Below are 22,524 nucleotides of genomic sequence, written 5' to 3' on the forward strand. Positions count from 1 at the left end.
CGTTTTGAACGTTACGTCCTGGCTAATGAGATCCGGTCCGCGAAGAGATTGCCGATGCTGTTCAGTGTGCTGGGGGCAAAGACTTATGGACTTCTCTGCAGTTTGGTTGCTCCTGACAAGCCGGGGAACGAGACTATGACAATGTTGTGGATGTTTTGCGCACTCATTTTGCTCCGAGACCGCTCATTATAGCGGAAAGATTCCGATTCCACAAGCGGAACCAGGGTGAAGAGGAAACTGTGGCACAGTATGTGGCTGTACTAAAAGGATTGTCAGAACATTGTGAATTTGGTGCTTATCTGGAAGAGGCACTACGAGACAGATTCGTGTGCGGATTGAAGTGTGACACCGTGCAGAAGCGTCTTTTAACGGAGAAAGACCTCACCTTTCAGAAAGCAGTGGATTACGCAGTGTCGGCTGAGACGGCTGCGCGCGACATCCAGCAATTAAGCAGCTCGCTCAAAGTGAACGCCGTGTTGGCACAGAGAGGTGAAAGATGCCGCCGCCGTGGGAAAATGCATCACTCAGAAGAGGACTGCTGGTGTAAGGATCACGATTGCCATCAGTGTGGGAGGAAAGGCCACACCAAACGCATGTGCAGGAGTCAAGACAAAAGTAACCAAGCCAAAGAAAGGAAACCACCAAGACTGGAACAGAGAGGTAATAGAAAGAAACACAGTGCAAAAGATAAAAAGAAAAGAATATGTCATGTAGAGACCAGAGAAGGCAATAGTGAAAGTGAAGACACAAAATCTGACACAGACTGTGAGTTGGGGCTATATTCTTTGCCTCAGAAAGGCAGATATTCACGCATATCTGTGTTGCCTGAAATTCATGGAAAGAAAACGGAGATGGAGTTGGATACAGGAGCTGCAGTGTCATTGATTCCCTTGGAATTACACAAAAGCACTCTGAGTAAGCTGCCTCGACAACCTACAGATGCCATATTAAAGACATACACGGGAGAACCACTGGCCCCAGAAGGGGTCATCAAAGTGCAAGTCAAGTTAAATAAACAACAGGCTAAACTGCCTTTGTATGTAGTGAAAGTGGATGCACCTCCATTGTTTGGCAGAGTGGCTGAGAGTAATTAAGCTGAACTGGAAACAGAGCCACAGAGCCAGTAGAAAAAGAAAACTTGGAGACAGTGTTAAAGAGACACTCAGCTGTTTTCTCTCAACAGCTAGGCACCATGAAAGGAATTCAAGCCCGACTGACCTTGAGACCTGACAGTATACCAAAATCCTGTCCTCCACGAAACGTGCCTTATGCTCTTCGACCGCGAGTAGAAGCAGAGCTGAAAGGTTTAACGGACCTGGGAGTGATTTCACCAGTGGAGCGTAGTGACTGGGGAACACCAGTGGTGCCAGTCAGCAAAAAAGATGGTACAGTGAGACTTTGTGGGGATTTCAAAGTCACCATCAACCCGGCCCTCTGTGTTGATAAATACCCCATTCCACGCATTGAGGACCTCTTTTGCATCACTATCAGGAGGTCAACATTTCAGCAAATTGGATCTGTCAAATGCATATCTACAGATGGAGGTGGAAGAGGAGTCTAAAAAGCTGTTGACAATCTCTACACAGAAAGGACTATTCAGGTTTAACCGGTTGCCATTCAGTGTAGCGTCATCGCCTGCCTTGTTCCAGAAAGCCATGGACCAAGTGCTACGTGGACTGCCATATTATACTCACTGTTATCTGGACGACATCCTCATCAGTGGTCCTGATAAGCAGACACATCTGAAAACACTGGATGCAGTCCTGGGCAGGCTAGAGGACTATGACCTGCACCTCAAGCGTGAGAAGTGCATGTTTTTCCAGAAGTCCGTGGAATACCTGGGCCATATCATTGATGCTGCTGGTCTCCACAAATCTCCAGATAAGGTACGTGCTATTGTGGAAGCACCAGCACCTGGTGATGTCACCCAGCTATGTTCATTCCTGGGAATGTTAAACTATTATGGTCGTTTCATTCCTGACCTAGCTACTGTCTTGCAACCATTAAATGAACTGCTGAACAAAGAGAAGAAGTGGCAGTGGACACCTGCCTGTGAGTCAGCATTCCAGAAAGCAAAAACACTACTAGTGTCACAAGAAGTGCTGACCCACTACACCTCAGGGCTTCCTCTTCGTTTGGCCTGTGATGCTTCACCCTACGGGGTCGGGGCAGCGCTTTCACACATCATGCCTGGTGGTGCTGAAAGACCCATAGCATATGCATCCCGAACTCTAAGCAAAGCAGAGCAAAATTATGCTCAGATAGAGAGAGAGGCCTTGGCGATAGTCTTTGGAGTACGCAAGTTCCACCAGTATCTCTATGGTAACAAGTTCACGCTGCTCACTGACCATCGTCCACTGACCTCCATCTTGAGCCCACTGAAAAGTACACCATCAATGGCTGCGGCTAGGATGCAGCGATGGGCACTTCTCCTGTCAGCGCATGATTACACCATCGAATACAGGAAGGGTTCTTTACATGCAAATGCTGATGGACTGTCAAGGTTGCCACTTCCTCATGTCCATCACGAGACACCAAGCGCAGTAGAGGTGTTCTACACTGCACAGCTGGACATGCTACCAGTTAGTGACTCTGAAATCACACGTGACACCAAGTCTGATCCCGTTTGGTCTCAAATCCTAGAAATGGTCTCGACGGGTCGTTTTCCAGCTGCAAAAGATGAGAAGCTGTCACCCTATATACTGCGTCGTCATGATCTCACAATACAAGAGGACTGTCTCATGTGGGGTGTGAGAGTGATAGTTCCACCTAAACTGCGCCCCCACGTTCTGAAGGAGTTACACGCAGCACATCCAGGTGTGGTGAGGATGAAGTCCTTGGCACGCAGTTATGTATGGTGGCCCGGCATTGATTCACAGATCGTCCATTTGAAGGACATATGTACCTGGTCGCTGTGGACGCACATTCCAAGTGGCCTGAAGTGCATATTATGGACAGTACCACAGCTAACAGGACCATTCAAGTGCTGAGGGGACTTCTTAGTCGCTATGGCACCCCCCACATTCTTGTCAGTGACAATGGACCTCAGTTTTGTTCAGAAGACTTCAGTGCGTTTCTGAGGTTAAATGGAGTCAAACACATTCGATCTGCACCATATCATCCTGCCACCAATGGTTTGGCTGAGCGTTTTGTGCAAACGTTCACGCATGCATTGAAATCCTCCAAAGGTACGGCACCAGTGCAGTGCAACGTCTGGATTCATTTCTGCTGACCTACCGCAACACCCCCCACGCCACGACAAAGGAATCGCCAGCCATGCTGTTCCTTGGACGCAGGCTGCGTTCGCGGCTGGACTGTTTGAAACCCAGTGTTGCTGGGGTAGTACACAGGTCACAGGAGGCTCAACAACTACAGCGCCAACACGCTAAGGACAGACACTTTGTTGTTGGGGAGTCAGTGTTGGTGCGCGACTATCGGAGGGGGGGAAGAGAAGTGGTCACAAGGGGTTGTATTGGAAAAGACAGGTCCAGTGTCATACAAGGTAAATGTGGGAGAACCAGGTGTATGGAAAAGACATGTTGATCAGATGTTGACACGCCCAGAGTCTGAGTTGAAGTCTCAGGACACAACAGTGCACCCATCCATAGGCCCAGTGTTACTGCCTCACAGTGCTAGTGATCCACAGCCTAACACTGAGAAAACTCACTCTGAAAAGAAGGATGTATGGATTGGAGTTACTGATTCACCTAAGAGCAGTCAGATTAGTGAACCTACGAAGGATAGACAGACAGGGATGACGGCACAAATTAGACGCCATCCTGTGAGAATCACTAAACCAGCAGCTCGTTACCGTGATGAGTAAATTCACATGGCATAGTTCAAATAGAGATGCAATGTTGAGTCATCAGGAGTATTGTTTCAGTATAGTTACTAGTTGAATGGTCAATATGTTCTACGTACAAGTATAAAGATATAGATAGATAAATTGTTTGTTGACAACATATCTTAGTGGGGAGGAATGTTGTGTATGGGATTGATGGACGCCATGCTGAGACTGAACATTAGGTGGCGTCTGTATTGTTTGAGTGTTGTGTGTTCTATCTGGATAATAAACACGTTGTTCACTGTCAGTATCAGCTGCTGTAGTTTCACCAGGCGGTGCCATCACGGTCTGAGAGACCACCACACACCTGTAGGCTGCTTCAAGGAAGTCTGAAAATAGGTGGCACCAACAGGTCGGACCAGATTTGGGCACAGTCATGTGACTCCAAATCAAAGCGCTGGATAGTGTCGATAGTGTTGATCTGCAGAGGGAATCCTTGCCCTCCTCCTCCTCCTCCTCCTGCCTGGAGCTCCTGAGGGATCCTGCTACTCTTCCCTGTGGACACACCTGCAGTAAGACCTGTGTCGAATGAATGAATGAATGATTGTTCACTTGACGTGACATGTAAGAGACGCGCTGAACCAGAGGGCGCGGTTCGATTCCCGTCTGATCTGAAGGCTGCTTTTCACTCCAGTGTTTCCAGTCTCTCGAGCTCCGATCACCCAGGCGGTGGTGGAACACACACACACACACACACACGGTGACTCACTGCTGTGGATCATCGAACACAATCTGAGGTCACAACTTTGGACCGGAACAACTGAGCTCCGACATGGACCCGAGACTGAGGAGGGGAGCCTCGCTGACAGGTCAGTGACTTGGTTTGACTTGAGCCTCGTGAGTCTGACGTCACCTTTCACATCCAAGGATCCGAGTAAAGACGCACTTGTTGACTAGATTGTTTCCCTGAGGAAGTTTGATCAGGAAACTGTGACGTGACCCAAATCCACAGCCGACGAATGGCGCCATCTTGTGGCCAAATCTCAAACGTGCGTCTCTCCAGATGTGAAAGAAAACAACATGAGCACAGACGTTAGACGTCAGTTAGAGATGGTTCAACAGTTCAATATTGGTTTGGCTTTGGTTCCTGAGCACAATAGATATCAGACTTTTGAAAGGCTGCTCCTCTGATTTGGTCCCACAGACATTAATTCATTAATGTCATGAATTCATCTCAATTCATCTCAGTTGAATGGTATCAGAATATTTGCCAGAAGAAGCCACATGTTTCTGTGTGAATGAATGTGGTATGATGGAGCCACACAGACATTTAGACAACAACATATTGTTGATTCTGCCTCAGTTTGACAATAAACCACCATGGAGGCTCTGTTCAAGTCTTGATCTCAGCTGAGTTCAACTGAAGCTCTGTTCAAGTCTTGATCTCACCCGAGTTCAACTGAAGCTCTGTTCAAGTCTTGATCTCAGCGGAGTTCAACTGAAGCTCTTTTCATGTCTTGGAAACATCTGGATCAGAATGTCCAGTCCATCCAGAGTGGTGGAAACCCTGGACATTGTGGAGTGACAAACCTCCCTGAACCAAAGCCAACAGATGCTTTGGTTTGCTTTGGTTCAGGGAGGATTCCTCCATGGTTGTTGTTGTTGTTCTCATCCTAGCTGCCAGGTGTCTGCTGCATCAGTGGCATCAGTGGAGCAGGAACTCCTGCACTCGCAAAGGTTCCCTGTTAAATTAAATTAAAACTATTGAATGCAATTATAATATTGTAACACATTTTTTGTTGTAACTAATGAATCATAATTAACTGGTTAAAGTCCCACCACTCGTCAATACACAACTGAGTCACTGGTTTCTTCATCAGTCTGAGACATGTTGAGGGTTGTTCCACTGGACGCCTGTTTTCCTTCACATCATGAGCAGAAAACTCTGGTGGTGACGACACAATCTCCCACATCAAATATAAGACACAAACACATGTGAAGAGGCTGATGGAACTTGTGTGAGTCACGTGATCATGACGCTGAAAGTCTGATCTAGTGACAGGTGGAACAGTGGTGAGGTCAGTGGAGACAGTTGGATCAGTGGACTCTGATGGAGAGGTCCGCTGCACTGGTCCATCATGAAGATCACAAGCTCAAGAAGCTTCATGAAAGTCTCCTGCTGAAGTGGTCAGGTGGCCGGCACCGGTGTAGGTGAGGCTGTAGAGATGGTCGCCGGTGGTCAGGCTCTGGGTGAAGATGTGGCTGCCATTGGAGTCGAAGAGGTAGAGCTCGTTGTAGATGGGGGAGGAGACCTCGTACATGCTGAGGGGGTTCAGGTCTTCATGTTGTGTTCAAAGTGCAACCCTCAGAAGTGAGGAGGGTTCTGGGGAGAGAGAGAGAGAGGCCTGGGCTACTTTGCTCTGGTGCTGCCCCCGCGACCCGACCTCAGAGCAGCTGTGGAGAACAGAGGGATGGGATCACTTCCAGCAGGGAAGAGAAGATAGAAGAGAATCTCATGTCGTGTTTGTGTGAAGGTGACGCCTCTGCTGAGACTCGGGGCAGAGAGAAGGGAGACCCTCCCCCCTCTAAAGGAGCTGGGAGCAGAGCTCAGAGGTGAGATGAGGACTGTCCTCCAGGTCAGAGCTCCTGTCTCTCCTCCATCCTCATTCTCACTGCAACTGCTGTGTTGAAGGTCTGAGCTGCAGCCAGCAGCACCTGGACCTGGACCTGGACCTGGGCCCAGCTGTGTGTCTCTGAAGAGTGATGGCTCCATGTTTAGACTGAATGACTTCCGAGGAGGAGCGGAGTCTTCAGGTCCGAGGTGAGACTCTCAGCTCCACACGGACACAGTGACTCATGAAAACAGAGGTGTGTCTCCTCTCGACCAGGAAAGTGGCCACGCCCACACCTGCGCACGTGTCAAATCACTTCTGTCCACTCTACAATGTAGTGACTCACCACACCAGCAGGGGGCGACGCAGCCACAATTCTTCAAACGTTCATGTGTTCACAGTTGTAGTCCAGAGCCAGATACCCTGGCTGCAGCCTGGAGAAGTGCCTGTGCCCGCTACATAAAACCGCCATGAAACATCAGGAGTGGGAATATTTATATATATATATATATATTTCAAATGAAGCAAAGACTTCAAGATTGTAAACTGTGAAAGAGAGAACAGTAAAGTGAGCAAGTTAGACTTCAATTCTCATGTGAGAAAGTGGACAAATCCACCAATATGTCCAGTACCTTTGTAGTTCACGGTAGACAGGCCCTTAATATGATTGTCCACCGTATAATGAGCCTCTTTGGAGGTGCAGAATGGACAAAGAAAAAGTCCTGGGCTGCTTGTTTCTTGTTTCTTGGGGATCAAACCCCATCTCCAGATGGTTATGTGTCTCTACATAGACAAAAAAAAAATAAGCAGACAGAATCATCACATTGAAAACATTTTCATTTTTGTTACGACGTGCAATAAATATCGGACTTTTAATCATGAAAACATCATTTATTCTGACCAATACAGATCTTGTGTCGACATCATCATGACGTATTTCATCCCAATGTTATTCCACTCGACATCTAAAATGACGAGACCATATGCAATATAACACGTACGCCACGTATCAACAGGTTTGCCAGGCGAACTCATGAATGTCATGCCCGGTTAACATCACACTGGAAAATATTGATAGAGAGACGAATGACATGACAGATTTAACGTTGGGTCCCGAACTGTACGACCTGCTGCATCACAACGACATGTCATCTAAAATGACAAGGTCATATCCAAAGGTCTGCTTTCAAGAAGTCTCTCTCACCTCCAGTGTTGTGGAGCACTTGGCTGAAGTGTTGTGGCCTGTTTGAGATGCAGGCCTGATGGTTCATAGGCATGTGCTCACGTTGAAGACGGGCTGAACTCAACGTTGAGTGGCTTCAGTGGGCAGGACCCGTGAGCTCAATGCTCCAGGCTGCAGCCAGGCCTGTCACTGCCTGATGCGGTCCGCCGGACGTCCCGGGACTGGAGCCGGATGTTAGAAACGTGCATGTGCAAGGTCTACGAATGGTGTTTGCTGGTTATATGGCGTAATAGTTGTCAAAATAGCCTCTGTTTAACAGTCAAATCTGGAGATTAGACATTTGACGCGCGTGCGTAAGTGCCTGATGTGGTCCGCTAGAAATGATGGTGCTGGAGCAGGAAGTCACCAACTCACCGGTTGACTGTTGAGCGCACACCGGTGCACCTGCGACTGTGTGGATTGATTCTTTGTTGTTATTGAAATACTCAACATTTGTCATTGAGTCCGTTTCTGTCTGCTGTTGTCATGTTTGAATGCAGCGTTGTTGAACCTGCGCTGCTTCCGCCACAATAGATACGGAGTGTGTGGGAAACATCTCTCCTGGACTTAGTTTCATGCTGCTGTGAGAGGAGCAGGAGGGAGCCATGTGGAGCGGAGAGCGGCGCCTCAGTCCCTCTATGTTGTGGGATTAAAACACCCAACTGGAGTATCATATAAAACATAGCATTCAATTGTCTCCACGCTGATATCGAGAGCCTTCAACATGACCAGAGCTTACTGACTGTCTGACTTCATCTCTTCTCCACAGAGAGGACCATCAGAGCTCTGAGCTTCTCAGTGGTCAGCAACATCCGGACTCTGCACGGCAGGTATGAGCATGGACAAGTGAAGGTTCTCATCTGAGAGGTTCCTTCTGTTGGGTCTCAATTTCCATCATCTGACTTTCTTCTGTTCCGATTCTGTTCCAGCGGCTGGAGGAGAAGTTCCTCAGCTATGTGAGCAGAGTCTGGAGGCTCCTGAGTCCAGGTGAGCCAGAACCTCCAGAGACTGAGGAAGAGGAGCAGTGGAGGAGCATCAGGGAAGAATTCCTGAAGATCACAGTTCACCTGCTGAGGAACATGGAGGAGGAGGATCTGGCCCAGCGTCTGTGGAGCAGTAAGAACTTATTCAAACATCTCCAACATGATGAAGATGAAGGACACGTGTGCATCAGATCGATGAGTCCGTCTGAAGGAGAAGAACCAGCATCTGAAGCTGAAGATCTCCCTCCAGCTTCACCTTCTACAATAACTTGTTGTTCTTTTCTTCATCGACAACAAACGCACATCTCACAACATGACACAGCGTGATACATGGAGCGACACATGACTGACATCAATTCAAGACAATGAAGCCGAGTCAAAGACAGACATGAAGTGGGGTGGTTGATCCAGGTGATTCCACTGGTCCCTCCTCCTCAGGTGTCGCCAGCAGCTCGGCCACGCTGCGCCAAGGCTTCGCCGCTTCTGCAGCTGTGGTTTGGAAAGAAAGCTTGCCTTGAATGAATGTTGATTCCACTCTACGGAGTCCTGGAAGTCACATGCATGACTTTTTTTTTTTTTTGTGCCCAGATAACGGGCACGTCTGCTATCATTCAATCAAGTGGAAGGCACTTGAGCAGGGTGTTGAAAGCGCACACAGACCTGCAGACAGTGACTGACTACGTTGGCGGAGAGTTTCGACGGCATGGGAGACACGGTGCTTCCAGTGGAGGACGTGCACTAAACGCTCTGCCAGAGAGGCAGCTGCGCAGGCGCTGACATTGACCAGTGTATCTACAGATAAAAATGGTCTCCAGATCACTGTTATCTCCGGCAAACAACAATAAAGTCGTGCGTGTCACCTCCAAACAAACAAACCAACACACGCATGTCACTTCCAGGACTCCGTACCACGCTCTCCTCGAAGACGTTGCAAATGTGTCACATGACCAGTGAGATGACGTTTGCGCATGAGCACCATCTGCCACCATTCTGTCTCTCCTCATGAGATGTTTGAGAAGATGCCTGAGCCTGACTGGAAGAGACGACTCCCCCCCAAAACATCCCCATCAGTCCTGACAACGATGATGATGATGATGATGTTTGGGCCTGATGTGCCTCCACACATGTCACTGGAAGGTCTGAATGTGTTTGTGAGACAGCAAGTGTCTTCATCACTTCTCCATGAATCCAACTCAGCCTCTTCTCCTTGGCCTCACAGTGAAAGGTGGTCGGAGCGGATGATGCCATCATCTCCTCCTGCTTGTGCCTCCTTCATCGCAGGCTCAGCTCTCCTCTTCCTCACGCCCCCAAAACTCCTGAGTGATGTGCACTGAGCTGTTCTTCAGATGAGTCATGCCAAATGTTCCTGAAATCCTTGACGGAGCCAAGAAATGCTGATTCTGTGTGTGTCAGAGAGTCACTGGCAGCTTGACTCATCTGATCATGTGACTTCTCTCTTCACTCAGGAAGTCTTGCTGCTGACTGTGCAGGGCGACTGAAGAGGAGGCTGAAGGAGCAGTTCCACAGTGTGTCTGAGGGGGTCGCTAAAGCAGGAAACTCTGCCCCTCTGAATCAGATCTACACAGAGCTCTACATCACTGAGGGGGGCACAGAGCAGGTCAACCAGGAGCACGAGGTCCGACAGATCGAAGAAGCAACCAGGCAGCAGACCAGACCAGGAACTACCATCAGCCCAGAAGACCTCTTTAAAGCCTCAGCTGACACAGAGCGACCAATCAGGAGCCTGCTGACGAAGGGCGTGGCTGGCATTGGGAAGACCCTCCTGACACAGAAGCTGACTCTGGACTGGGCTGAAGACAAAGCCCACCAGAACTTCCAGCTCATGTTTCCTTTCACCTTCAGAGAGCTGAACCTGCTGAAAGAGAAGAAGTTGAGTTTAATGGAACTTGTTCATCACTTCTTTCCTGAAGCCAAAGACTCAGGACTCAGCAGCTTTGAAGGAGTCCAGGTTCTGTTCATCTTGGACGGTCTGGACGAGTGTCGACTCCCTCTGGACTTCAACAGTCGGGTCCTGACAGCAGCTACAGAGTCCACCTCAGTAGATGTCCTGCTGACCAACCTCATCAGGGGGAACCTGCTTCCCTCAGCTCAGCTCTGGATCACCACACGACCTGCAGCAGCCAATCAGCTCCCTCCTGAGTGTGTGGACAGGGTGACAGAGGTCAGAGGGTTCACTGACCTCCAGAAGGAGGAGTACTTCAGGAAGAGGTTCAGAGATGAGCAGCAGAGCACCATCATCTCTCACATCAGGAGCTCACGAAGCCTCTACATCATGTGTCACATCCCCATCTTCTGCTGGATCACTGCCACAGTTCTGGAGGACATGTTGAAGAGCAGAGAGACCAGAGAGCTGCCCAAGACCCTGACTGAGATGTACATCCACTTCCTGGTGGTTCAGGCCAAAGTCAAGAAGCTCAAGTACCATGGAGGAGCTGGGACAGACGAGGTTTGGACTCCTGAGAGCAGGAAGATGATGGAGTCTCTGGGAAAACTGGCTTTTGAGCAGCTGCAGAGAGGAAACTTGATCTTCTATGAATCAGACCTCACAGAGTGTGGCATCGACATCACAGCTGCTGCAGTTTACTCAGGAGTCTTCACACAGATCTTCAGAGAGGAGAGAGGACTGTACCAGGACAAGGTCTTCTGCTTCGTCCACCTGAGTCTTCAGGAGTTTCTGGCTGCTCTTCATGTCCACCTGAAGTTCTTCAACTCTGGAGTCAATCTGCTGGACTCACAACAAACACTTGAAACCAAACATCCAGAACAGTTCTACCAGAGAGCAATAAATGAAGCTGTAGAAAGTCCAAATGGACATCTGGACTTGTTCCTGCGCTTCCTCCTGGGTCTTTCTCTGCAGACCAACCAGAGGCTCCTTCCAGGTTTGTTGACCCAGACAGGAAGTGGCTCCCATCAGGACACAGCAGAGTTCATCAGGAAGAAGATCAGTGAGAAAGTGTCTCCAGAGAGAATCATCAATCTGTTCCACTGTCTGAGTGAACTGAAGGTCACTTCTCTGGTGGAGGAGGTGAATCAACTGCTGAGATCAGGAGCTCTCTCCACAGCTCAGCTGTCTCCTGCTCAGTGGTCCAGCCTGGCCTTCATCTTACTGTCCTCAGAGGAAGATCTGGACGTGTTTGACCTGGAGAACTGCTCTGTTTTAGAGAAGGTTCTTGAGAGGCTGCTGCCGGGGCTCCAAGCCTCAAAAGACGTTCAGTAAGTGGATCAAACACTGTAACCAGAAACATCTCTGATGATGTGAACTGAACATGAATGTTTGATTTGCGTCTTCATTTTATTCAGACTGAGAGGGTGGAGCCTGTCAGAGAGAAGTGGTTCCCTTCTGTCCTCAGTCCTCAGCTCTCCGTCCTCTAGTCTGACACAACTGGACCTGAGCTACAACAAGCTGAAGGATGCAGGAGTGGAGCTGCTGTCTGCTGGACTGAAGAGTCCACACTGTCACCTGGAGACTCTCAGGTCAGAACACATCATCTCCTCATTCTTTGTCCTCATCTGTGGTGAGCATTGGAATGTACAGTTGCAAGCCTCACTGGATTCAAGCAGCTGGTCTCAGAGGAGAAACTCAGTCACTCACAGTTGAAGCTCCCTCTAGAGGCAGGTGTGATGGACGTCTGCAGCCGAGGGAGAAAACATTCACCTTCTTTTCACCTCCACATCATGTTGACTCCAGACTGGATCCTTTCTTCATGTCTCACTCAGAGAGCAGCGTGGATCCATGAAGGCTGTCCATCGTGTCAGCTGTGTTTCCGCTCTTCTCTGGGAAAATAACACACTTCTTGGTGGCATCACTCTCAACAGTCAACTCAGTGACGGAGCCTTGAAATGAGCCTGAACGCTTCCCATGATGCTCAGCAGCCCAGTCCACCATCACAGGTGGATGGATACAACAAGGGTTGTTCCAGGTGAAGGAGCTTCATGGCGCCAAGACTGAGCCTGCTCACATCAGACCAAGGACGTGACAGGCGCCTGATCCACCTCCATCGCTGGAGCTCATCAACACTGGGCTGCAGAGCATCATGGGAACTGTTGAGTTCCATTTCAAGGCTCCGTCACTGAGTTGACTGTTGAGAGTGATGCCACCTCACTGTTGCCATGGAGACACATGAAGCCTCCACTGCAGCTCTGTTGTGTCCTGGCTTCAACAAAGCATCAGGGTTCAGATCAGTGTGGTGTGTTGAAGCAAGTTTTCCAACCTTTGGCCGCTCTTCATGATGCCTGCTCTTTCATGTGTGCTGAAAAACACTCTTGTTTTCAGCCTCTAGTTAGTGAGTTACATGAGATATGAAAGGTGAATAAATGTTGTCAAACGTTGCAGTTTATCCCTGTAAAACATCAATGAGAAAAAGCTCCATTACCCATCATTCAACAGTGCAGTTCTGTCATGACAGTCTGACTGGACTGTTTCTGGCATCACAGCAGGGGAGTCAAACTGATCCACAGAAGGTTCTGGTTCCAACCCAGCAAACACAAAGAGGTGAACCAATCAGGTGTCAGCGCCAGACTGTCAATCAAGTGATTCCAGCCTTCAGACACCTGGTTGGTGAGAAGGTCTCCTCTTGGTTGGTTGGAACCAAAGCCTGCACCCTGCCGCCCTTTGAGGAGCGCTTTGACTCCCCTGCATTACAGCTGCTCTCTGTCCAAGTTGCAGCAACCTGGAGCTTCTACAAAGAAATGGATTCTTTTCACTTCGTTCACTGTTTTGCTTTGTTCTGTGTTGGATGAAAAATACCTTCAAAATCAAGTGTTTTGTTTTTCTGTTGACATTTTTATGATGTCATGGTTTGGCAGCATTTCACCGTCATTTTTTACAGTGTAGGTTGAGGGTTTGAGGCTGGGGAAAGGGTTATGTCAATGAGGTGTCCCCACTAAGACAGCAGTGCACGTGTGTGTGTGTGTGTGTGTGTGTGTGTGTGTGTGTGTGTGTGTGTGTGTGTGTGTGTGTGTGTGTGTGTGTGTTGTCTGTGCTGCCTCTGTTAGAAAATCCTCATGAGAACAAAGTTTCCCAAAACACATGTATATTCCAACCACAATGTGATGATGATCTTCTGAATGGAAAGAGTTCAGTGGCTCCTCACATCAAGTCTTTAAAGTCTTGTCACAATAGAGGATTGAAAAAGTCTCACTTGTTGATGACACTCGTCTCTTTCACAGACTGAGCGACTGTAGACTGTCAGAGAGAAGTGGTTCCCTTCTGTCCTCAGTCCTCAGCTCTCCGTCCTCTAGTCTGACACAACTGGACCTGAGTGGCAACATCAACCTGAAGGATGCAGGAGTGGAGCTGCTGTCTGCTGGACTGAAGAGTCCACACTGTCACCTGGAGACTCTCAGGTCAGAACACATCATCTCCTCATTCTTTGTCCTCATCTGTGGTGAGCATTGGAATGTCCAGTTGCAAGCCTCACTGGATTCAAGCAGCTGGTCTCAGAGGAGAAACTCAGAGTCACTATTCTTTGAGAGAAAACAATGTTTTTGTGAACATCCATTCATATTTCTAATGAAATGTGACTTGTATGTGTGAACTTTGAATGACCCCAATGTGTCCCACATCCACAATGGACACAGTCACGTCACAGTCAGTATCAGGTGATTCTGGAGTTGTTGTCCTACAGGAGCCAGGCACATGCGCTACGTCACTGTTTGAAGGAGAAGGTGAAAGCCCTGGTTTTCCACTGATGGTGGTTTCACAGCTTTAACGCTTCCATTCAGTCCGATGGTTTTCACTGTGAAGCCTCCACTGCAGCTCTGTCGTGTCCTGGCTTCAACAAAGCATCAGGGTTCAGATCAGTGTGGTGTGTTGAAGCAAGTTTTCCAACCTTTGGCAGCTCTTCATGATGCCTGCTCTTTCATGTGTGCTGAAAAACACTCTTGTTTTCAGCCTCTAGTTAGTGAGTGACACTGTCACTACATGAGATATGAAAGGTGAATAAATGTTGTCAAATGTTACAGTTTATCCCTGTAAAACATCAATGAATATCAACAAAAAATATATTTTATAAATGTTTTTTTAAACATTCAAAATAACTGTTGTGGTTCTGTGAAAAATACCTCCAAAATAGGGATGCTCCGATCGATCGGTCACCAATCATGATCAGCCGATTTCAACGTGATCGGTGTTTGCTGATCACTACCTGTCACTGTCGATCACATGTGACAGCCGGCGCTCTGATGAAGCCCCGCTGGTTGAGACGTGTCCACTCCTCCCTCCTGGCTGCTCACTCAGCAGCAGCACGTCTGCTGTGGAGCTTCTGTCATGTCAAGTTAGCATCCGGCAGCACATGCAGGGGACAATGCTGCGCAGGGAAGCGCCTTCAAATGAAGCAGGCCATGTAAAGCTCCAGCACTTGACGTCTGTCTTCTTGAAGTGGGATATTAAAACGTGTCTGAATGAAAATTATTTAATGGCTCATGTTTTCACATCAGGTACACAGAAGGTCTCATCATTCCGATGACAAATTCATTGTCAATCGGTGTGTGTGGTATTGGTGATCGGCAGCCAAAACCCTGAGCTCAGCATCCCTCCTTCAAAATCAAGTGTCTTGTTTTTCTGTTGACATGTTTATGATGTCATGGTTTGGCAGCATTTCACTGTCATTTTTTACAGTGTAGGTTGAGGGTTTGAGGCTGGGGAAAGGGTTATGTCAATGAGACGACCCCACTAAGACAGCAGTGCACGTGTGTGTGTGTGTGTGTGTGTCAGGGGAGAGTGTTTTCCAAATACATGTATATTCCAACCATACTGTGATGATGATCTTCTGAATGGAAAGAGTTCAGTGTGTCCTCACATCAAGTCTTTCAAGTCTTGTCACAATAGAGGATTGAAAAAGTCTCACTTGTTGATGACACTCGTCTCTTTCACAGCCTGAGCAACTGTAAACTGTCAGAGAGAAGTGGTTCCCTTCTGTCCTCAGTCCTCAGCTCTCCGTCCTCTAGTCTGACACAACTGGACCTGAGCTGGAACATGGACCTGAAGGATGCAGGAGTGGAGCTGCTGTCTGCTGGACTGAAGAGTCCACACTGTCACCTGGAGACTCTCAGGTCAGACATGTTGATCAGTATTTATTGATCTGGAAACACATTCAGAGACACGTCAGTGATTCTTCTGATGTTACAGCTCCATTTCTAGATTTCACTTCATCTTTGGCTCAGAAATTCACTTCCTCTTTTTCTTCTCATTTTCTCTCCTTTTTCTTTTCTGATTTTTCAAATGAAATGAACAACTTTTCTCAAGTCTTTCTGAACCAACATGGACAGTTTAGTGTCTGTTTCTTGTCCATCATGTTGATTGATGTTTGTCATGTTGCTGAGAAAACACTGGGTTTTCTCTTCTTCTCCAGGTGTTTACTACTTTACTACAGTCTGACTTTGTTTCTCTCAAGTCTCCATTTCTGCTTCACACTTTCCTCCAGTGGATTTATGGCTTGATGTTGAAGATATTGAGGACAATGTTCATCAGCTCCAATAGAATCATCATCTCTGCAGCTCATGTTCATAATATTGGAGCAGAATCACACCTTTTTTCATCGGAGCTCTTTTCTCTGTTGGGTCCACTGAGTTTGACTTGTGATGATGATCTTCTGAATGGAAAGAGTTCAGTGTGTCCTCACATCAAGTCTTTAAAGTCTTGTCACAATAGAGGATTGAAAAAGTCTCACTTGTTGATGACATTCGTCTCTTTCACAGACTGATCGACTGTGGACTGTCAGAGAGAAGTGGTTCCCTTCTGTCCTCAGTCCTCAGCTCTCCGTCCTCTAGTCTGACACAACTGGACCTGAGTCAGAACAGGGACCTGAAGGATGCAGGAGTGGAGCTGCTGTCTGCTGGACTGAAGAGTCCACACTGTCACCTGGAGACTCTCAGGTCAGAACACATCATCTCCTCTCTTCAGTTCTTCTCCACAACTGGACGGTTCTTCTGCTCTCATGATTCTCTAAAACACTGTTTCTCCTTCATTACAGTCTGATACAGTGTAGGATCTCAGAGAGAGGCTGTGCTTCTCTGGCCTCAGCTCTGACCTCTAACCCCTCCCACCTGAGAGAGCTGGACCTGAGGAACAACCATCCAGGAGGAGCAGGACTGGAGCGGCTGTCTGCTGGACTGGAGAGTCCAGACTGGAGGCTGGAGACTCTCAGGTATGGACAGAGCAGCAGAAGTGACTGACTGAGCTCCACAGAGCTTCAGACTGAACATGTGATCCAGGAGCAGACAGAGAGGATGTGGGTGTGAGACGCTGCTCAGACTCTTCATCTGAACTGAGCACATGACATGTTCTCCTGCTGGACACCAGTGGAAGCACCAAGGAGACAGTGGAGACTGAGCAGCTGTTTAGAGATCCATCTTTGTTGTCATCAACACAGTCATGAAGGAGCCGTCCACTGAGCAGCAGGAGATCATAGTCCTGAAACATCTGAAGTCACATGGAGCTGCTCTCATCCTTCTCTCTCTTTCTTCCTCCAGGCTGGAACACTGTGGACCACTGTGGTTAGAGATCTGACCTGAAGAAGTGTGAGTGAGTGTTTGATCCATGAGAACTGCTGGACTCACAAGTCTCTGACAGAGCAGCAGTGGTGATGAACTTTGACCTTCTTCTCTTTCATTGGTCAAGACTGACTCCGAGTCTCAGCAGCCGCTGCCGTCATCATGGAGAGTTTCCAACTCTTCTGAGGCAGAGTCTCAGTGGAGAGCAGCACAGAGAAAGAGTCCTCAACAGCAGTCAGAGAAGAAGCCTCCACCCTCACAGAAGCTCTTCATCTGTGGAAACGCTTCTGTCTTCAACGCCCCAAACAGCTCAGATGTCCAGCTTTTGCTCTTGTTTTCCATGACTCCTTCATGCCACTTCCTCTCTGAAGCCTTCAGTCGTGTCCATGACTTGAACCCTGATATGAGCCCTTTGATGTGGACACTTGAGGAGCCTGTGTTTTGGACACGTGGACTTTGTTCATCACATGTCACTGGCTGAAATGATCTTCCTCTGAATGCAAACCGACAGATGCTCATGACTCAGTCGGAACAGGGCTGTTTGACTCACCATGTGATCTTCTTCTTCTCACCAAGGTAGTTCCAAACACAAGACCATGTACCTGAACAATGTCTTTTAGAAGTCAGCAGTGACTCAGTGAGAAGCTACGGAGAAATGGTGTGATGAGGTCACCAGCTGAGACCTCCAACCACGGCCTCCTGATATGGTGTGGGAAGATCAACCTGCCATTTGATGTCTGCAGGTCTTTCAACAAGCTCTGTCACGGCTCACTTTGCCTCGTTTTGGACTCAACTCTTCCACAGTGAAAGAACCTGTTTTGGATTTGCTGCACTGCAGGTAGAGATGGAGGAACCTGCTTTAAAGTTCCGACGACTTCAGCTTGTGTGGAAATGTTGGTGACGCTGGTGAAGAGGCCGGAAATAAAGGTTGGTTCTGTTCTGGAGTGGAACAATGAGTTTCACCTATTTCCTCCAGGTGTTTTAATTTCTCTCTGGCTGTTTCCACCTCACCCTGCAGAGAAGACACTGCTTCATTCATCTGTGAGGAGAAAATCCAGTTAACTAACAGGTTACAAACAATATTTACAGTTTGTGTAGTTTGGTGTCAACAGATGTGCTTGGAGTGGTTTCTGTTGTGACGTCAAACAGCAGGCAGAAGGAAGGACCTGCGATACTTCACATGCTTTGGGTGGCTCATCCTGTCACCCTCCTGCCCCCCACCTCTTCCTGAAGGTGGTGCTGTTGCTCATGTTATCTGCAGCTCTGGGGTTTATTATCAGGAGTCTCTCCCCACTGAGGAACGAGTCAAGGATATCTGTCTGTCTGTTGTTGAGATGTATGGAAATGTTTGTGACACTGGCCAGAGTGCAGAAAAGAGTGTTAATGGTGAAGAGCAAAAGTGTTTTCTGTGGATTTCCTCCTCAGAATAAACAGCAGTTGGAGCAACATGGTCCTCCCTGACTGTGTCGTCTCGCTTCACTCTTGATCAGCAGACGAGGCGTGTTCAGCAGCCACTTTGTTCCCAGCAGCTCCGCATCCATAGCCAACCCCTGCCACCCGGTTCATACAGCGCATGCTCATTCCCACAGTGTAGCATTCTGGGTCATGAAGTTCAACTCACTTCATAACATCACATTTTCCCTCCTATAAAAAGATATGACGACATTCTAAACGTCCCAGTCTCCTCAGCTTATTACAGACACAACTGAAACTGCCATTGCGAAATATTTCAGTGAAACTTTTTAGCTTTGAAATGACCTACACGCTCTAAACATCCACAGCAACACACACACCGATATTCCTTTTTTTTTTTTTTCTTTACAATATAAGCAAGTATTTAACAACTTTCATTCAACCTCGTGGGTGGCTGCATATGTCTCTGCAACTTTGATTGATTGACTGCAGCATTTGATGGTCCGGACTCTGTTGCAACATCTGAATCTGAGTGGACAGAAGTGTCTGATTCTGCTGTGTCATGTTGAACAGTCTCCTTAGCTGCAAAGTCTTCCTTCGTTGTGTGTAGTTGAAGGTCTGTGTGGTTTCTCCTCAGAGACGATCCCTCTGCACTTTTGTAGATCAGCCAGTGTCTCTGAAAGTCATCTCTGTCCAGTGCTTTCTTCATCATCCTTTTCACAGCGTTCACAGAGCTCTCTGCCAGTCCCTTGGATTTTGGATAGTTCTGGCTGTAATATGTTGGAAAGCCCATTCACTGGCAGAGGCAGCTCACATGGGTCTTGAGACAGCTGATGACTGCTTTGCGCGTGGTTGATTGCAGTCCTCCAACTTCAGAAATAATCTGTTGTAATCTGATGTAGTTCTTCTCTGTGTAATGAAACAGATCAGCTCCCACCTTACAGTTACGGTCTGTGGGCCACAGGGCGACTCACGAGTGGCTCCGCCTGCTGTTTTTGCCTGTGGATTAGACAAGGTTGACATGCTGCGGCTGCTGTTTGGCTGTTTTCTTGATGTATTCTCGGCCAGTACATCACTTCTCTTGCCCTGCGTTTACGCTTGACTTCACCAATGTGGCCTTCGTGGATCTTTGGAAGCCTTTGTTCACGTCGTGAGCATGGAATAACGAATTGACTCCCTCTCATCACGATGCCATCCGCCACTGAAAGCTCTGCTCTACATTTCCAAAAGTCCTGTATTTTCACTGGGCAGTCTCTCTTGTTTTCAGGCCACCCTGTCTGTATCGTATGTTGGAGCTCTGTCATGGTTGCATCTGCATTGGTTTCTCTCCGTATTTGTTCTGACCTGTCTGCACTTACAGGCAATGATGCCTGTCCACGTATGTCTGTATCTCACTGTCAGCATTGTCTCCCTTATCCACAGCCCTGGACAAGGTGTCAGCAGTGAACATGTACTTTCCTTGTGTATATGCCATGTGCACATCATAGTTCTGCAGCTTGATTAACATGCGTGCATAAACAGGACAGTCATTTCAAGGTTTCACCATGATGGACAGCAAAGGTTAATGGTCTGTTTCTATTTCAAACGTTTGGTCATAGACAAAAACAATCACAGTCATATACGCTTACAAGAAGCTCTTTTTCAATCTGTGCAGAATCAGAAAACTTTATTAATCCCAAGGAAAATTATGTTCATAACATGCTCTGTACACAACATATCACAATAAAATGAAAAAGAAATACCATCATAAAGTGCAAAAAGCCATACAAAAGAGCTTAGAAACAATGTGCAAGAAAAAGCAGATTCGAGGACAGAGTGAACAGAAAAACGTGCCGACTTCACTGTAGTCTTTTCAGGGATGAATTGTACAGTTTTATTGCCACAGGAAGAAAGGAGCTCCTGCAGCGCTCAGTCTTTGAGATGGGTCGTCTCAGTCTATTGGACCACGTGCTTCTGCACTGGACCAGGAGCGGATGGAGGGGGTGGGTGATGTTGTCCAGGATGCTCCTTCGTTTCAGGAGCATGCTTCTCTCCATAACCGTCTCCAAGGAGTCCAGTTGGACGTAAAACTCCACATAGCTGGTTGGCGCAGGATTTGAGCACCACTGGCCTGACACCATCCAGGCCCACTGCCTTGCCTGAGTGGAGGCTCTCAGCTGATTCCTGTGAGGTGGGTGAAGGTGTGAGCTGGGGGTCCAGTTCTTTCGCAGGACAATGGGAGAGGATCCGGGGGGAGGGGAGGCGTCAGTAGATCCGAGGGCACTGATGGGGCACAGACCGCAGTAGGGATCCTTGTTGTTGTTGATGGTGGGGGGTGGACTGGTGCCTCGGTGTCCAATCTGTTGAAAAACCCGTTCAACCACCTTGCTGCTCTGAGGTCTGTAGCCAGTGATGGTTTTCATGCCACTCCTCCCACATATATTGTTCGTCTGGAGTTTGCATTCCATCTTCCTCCTGTAGCTTTCCTTGGCCTCCCTGATCTTCACTTTCAGCTCACGCTGAATCATCCGCAGCTCATCCATACTGCCTGCTCTGAAAGGCCTCTTTTTCTATTGAAGATAGTTTGGATGTCCTCTGTCACCCAGGGTTTGTTGTTAGGGTAACATTTCACAGTCCTTGTTGGGACACTGGAGTCCACACAGAAATGTATGTCGTTGGTAATACACGCCGTCAGTCCGTCGCCGTCGTCTCCACAAGATTCACAGAGAACGTCCCAGTCAGTGACCTGGCAGCAGCCCTGCAGTGTCACCACTTCTGAACCCATCTAGTAAGAGCTGGCTGCCTCCTCACCAGGGGCACATAGCATGGTGTTCAGTGGACCAGGTCCCATCTCCCCAGGGAAGGGAGAGGTGAAGAGCTGGCTGCCTCCTTGATATTAGCATACAGCAAGTCCAAAGTCTTCCTCTCCCTGGCTGGACAGTCCACATACTGACTGAATGCTGTCAGGGTGTTGTCCATATTGACGTGGTGTAAATCCGCTGAGATGGTGATGAGAGCACTAGGATGAGACGCCTGTAGCGCCGCGACTGCTCCGTGGATGACGTCACAAGCAGTTGTCGGGTTGGCGGACGGGGGGGATGTAAACAGTTATTACAATGGTGTGTGAAAACATGGTCCCAAAGCAACATTTGCTCTCTTCAAGCTTGGTCCAGGAGGAGAAGTCTGTTGCTGTAAATGTGGAGCAGAGTGTTCTTCATGTCACTTTATACTGTGACCTCGTCGGAAAGGTGATATACATAATAAAGTAATTACACCTTCACCTTCACCTTCTTCTGCCGCTTATCCGGGGTCGGGTCGCGGAGGCAGCATTCGGAGCAGGGAAGCCCAAACTTCCCGGTCCGCACAAACCTCCTCCAGCTCTTCCCGGGGGATCCCGAGGTGTTCCCAGGCCAGACCGGAGACATCATCTCTCCAGCGAGTCCTGGGTCTTCCCCGGGGTCTCCTCCCGGTAGGACATGCCCGGAACACCTCCCCAGGGAGGCGTCCAGGGGGCATCCGGATCAGATGCCCGAGCCACCTCAGCTGGTTCCTCTCGATGTGGAGGAGCAGCGGCTCCACCCCGAGCTCCTCCCGGGTGACCGAACTCCTCACCCTCTCTCTAAGGGTGACGCCCAGCCACCCTGCGGAGGAAACTCATCTCAGCCGCTTGTATCCGCGATCTCATCCTTTCGGTCACTACCCAAAGCTGGTGACCATAGGTGAGGGTGGGAACGTAGATCGATCGGTAAATCGAGAGCTTTGTCTTGTGACTCAGCTCTCTCTTCACCACGACGGTCCGACACAGCGACCGCATCACTGCTGCCGCTGCACCAACCCGTCTATCAATCTCACGCTCCCTTTTTCCCTCACTCGAGAACAAGACCCCGAGATACTTAAACTCCGCCACTTGAGGCAAGAACTCACCACCAACCTGGAGAGAGCAAACCACCGTGTTCCGGTCGAGAACCATGGCCTCAGACTTGGAGGTGCTGATCCTCATCCCGGCCGCTTCACACT

General features: G+C 48.5%; 2 protein-coding genes across 3 annotated transcripts in view; both read left to right on the plus strand.

The window, feature by feature from the left end:
• Positions 1-19,166, plus strand: part of LOC128768112 (protein NLRC3-like) — a 45,142-nt gene extending 25,976 nt beyond the window's left edge. The window contains exons 10-13 of the mRNA XM_053880777.1: positions 16,321-16,497; positions 16,596-16,769; positions 17,095-17,146; positions 17,243-19,166. Coding sequence (XP_053736752.1) covers positions 16,321-16,497; positions 16,596-16,769; positions 17,095-17,131 — 388 coding nt within the window. The 3' untranslated portion in view covers positions 17,132-17,146; positions 17,243-19,166. The remainder of the gene's footprint in view (positions 1-16,320; positions 16,498-16,595; positions 16,770-17,094; positions 17,147-17,242) is intronic.
• Positions 2,917-15,465, plus strand: LOC128758926 (protein NLRC3-like). 2 transcript variants are annotated; one of them, XM_053865437.1, is made up of 9 exons: positions 2,918-4,356; positions 4,479-4,653; positions 6,477-6,605; positions 8,388-8,448; positions 8,548-8,734; positions 10,068-11,835; positions 11,923-12,096; positions 13,792-13,968; positions 14,250-15,464. In XM_053865437.1, coding segments are annotated over exons 1-9 (2,736 nt in total). In that variant the 5' UTR covers positions 2,918-4,355; the 3' UTR covers positions 14,314-15,464. The 2 variants fall into 2 exon arrangements, with proteins under 2 accessions (XP_053721405.1, XP_053721412.1); XM_053865430.1 differs by having other exon boundaries at positions 2,917-4,356; positions 13,792-15,465.
• Positions 19,167-22,524: the final 3,358 nt, after the last annotated feature.

Source organism: Synchiropus splendidus, chromosome 1 (genome assembly GCF_027744825.2).
Source record: "Synchiropus splendidus isolate RoL2022-P1 chromosome 1, RoL_Sspl_1.0, whole genome shotgun sequence".
In the NCBI taxonomy this organism is placed as follows: Eukaryota; Metazoa; Chordata; class Actinopteri; order Syngnathiformes; family Callionymidae; genus Synchiropus; species Synchiropus splendidus.

Coding starts and splice junctions, on each gene's coding strand:
- LOC128758926 (XM_053865430.1), top strand. Junction 4,654..6,476: donor GAGGGGAGCCTCGCTGACAG/GTCAGTGACTTG, acceptor GCTGTGTTGAAG/GTCTGAGCTGCAGCCAGCAG. Junction 8,735..10,067: donor GGCCCAGCGTCTGTGGAGCA/GTAAGAACTTAT, acceptor CTCTTCACTCAG/GAAGTCTTGCTGCTGACTGT.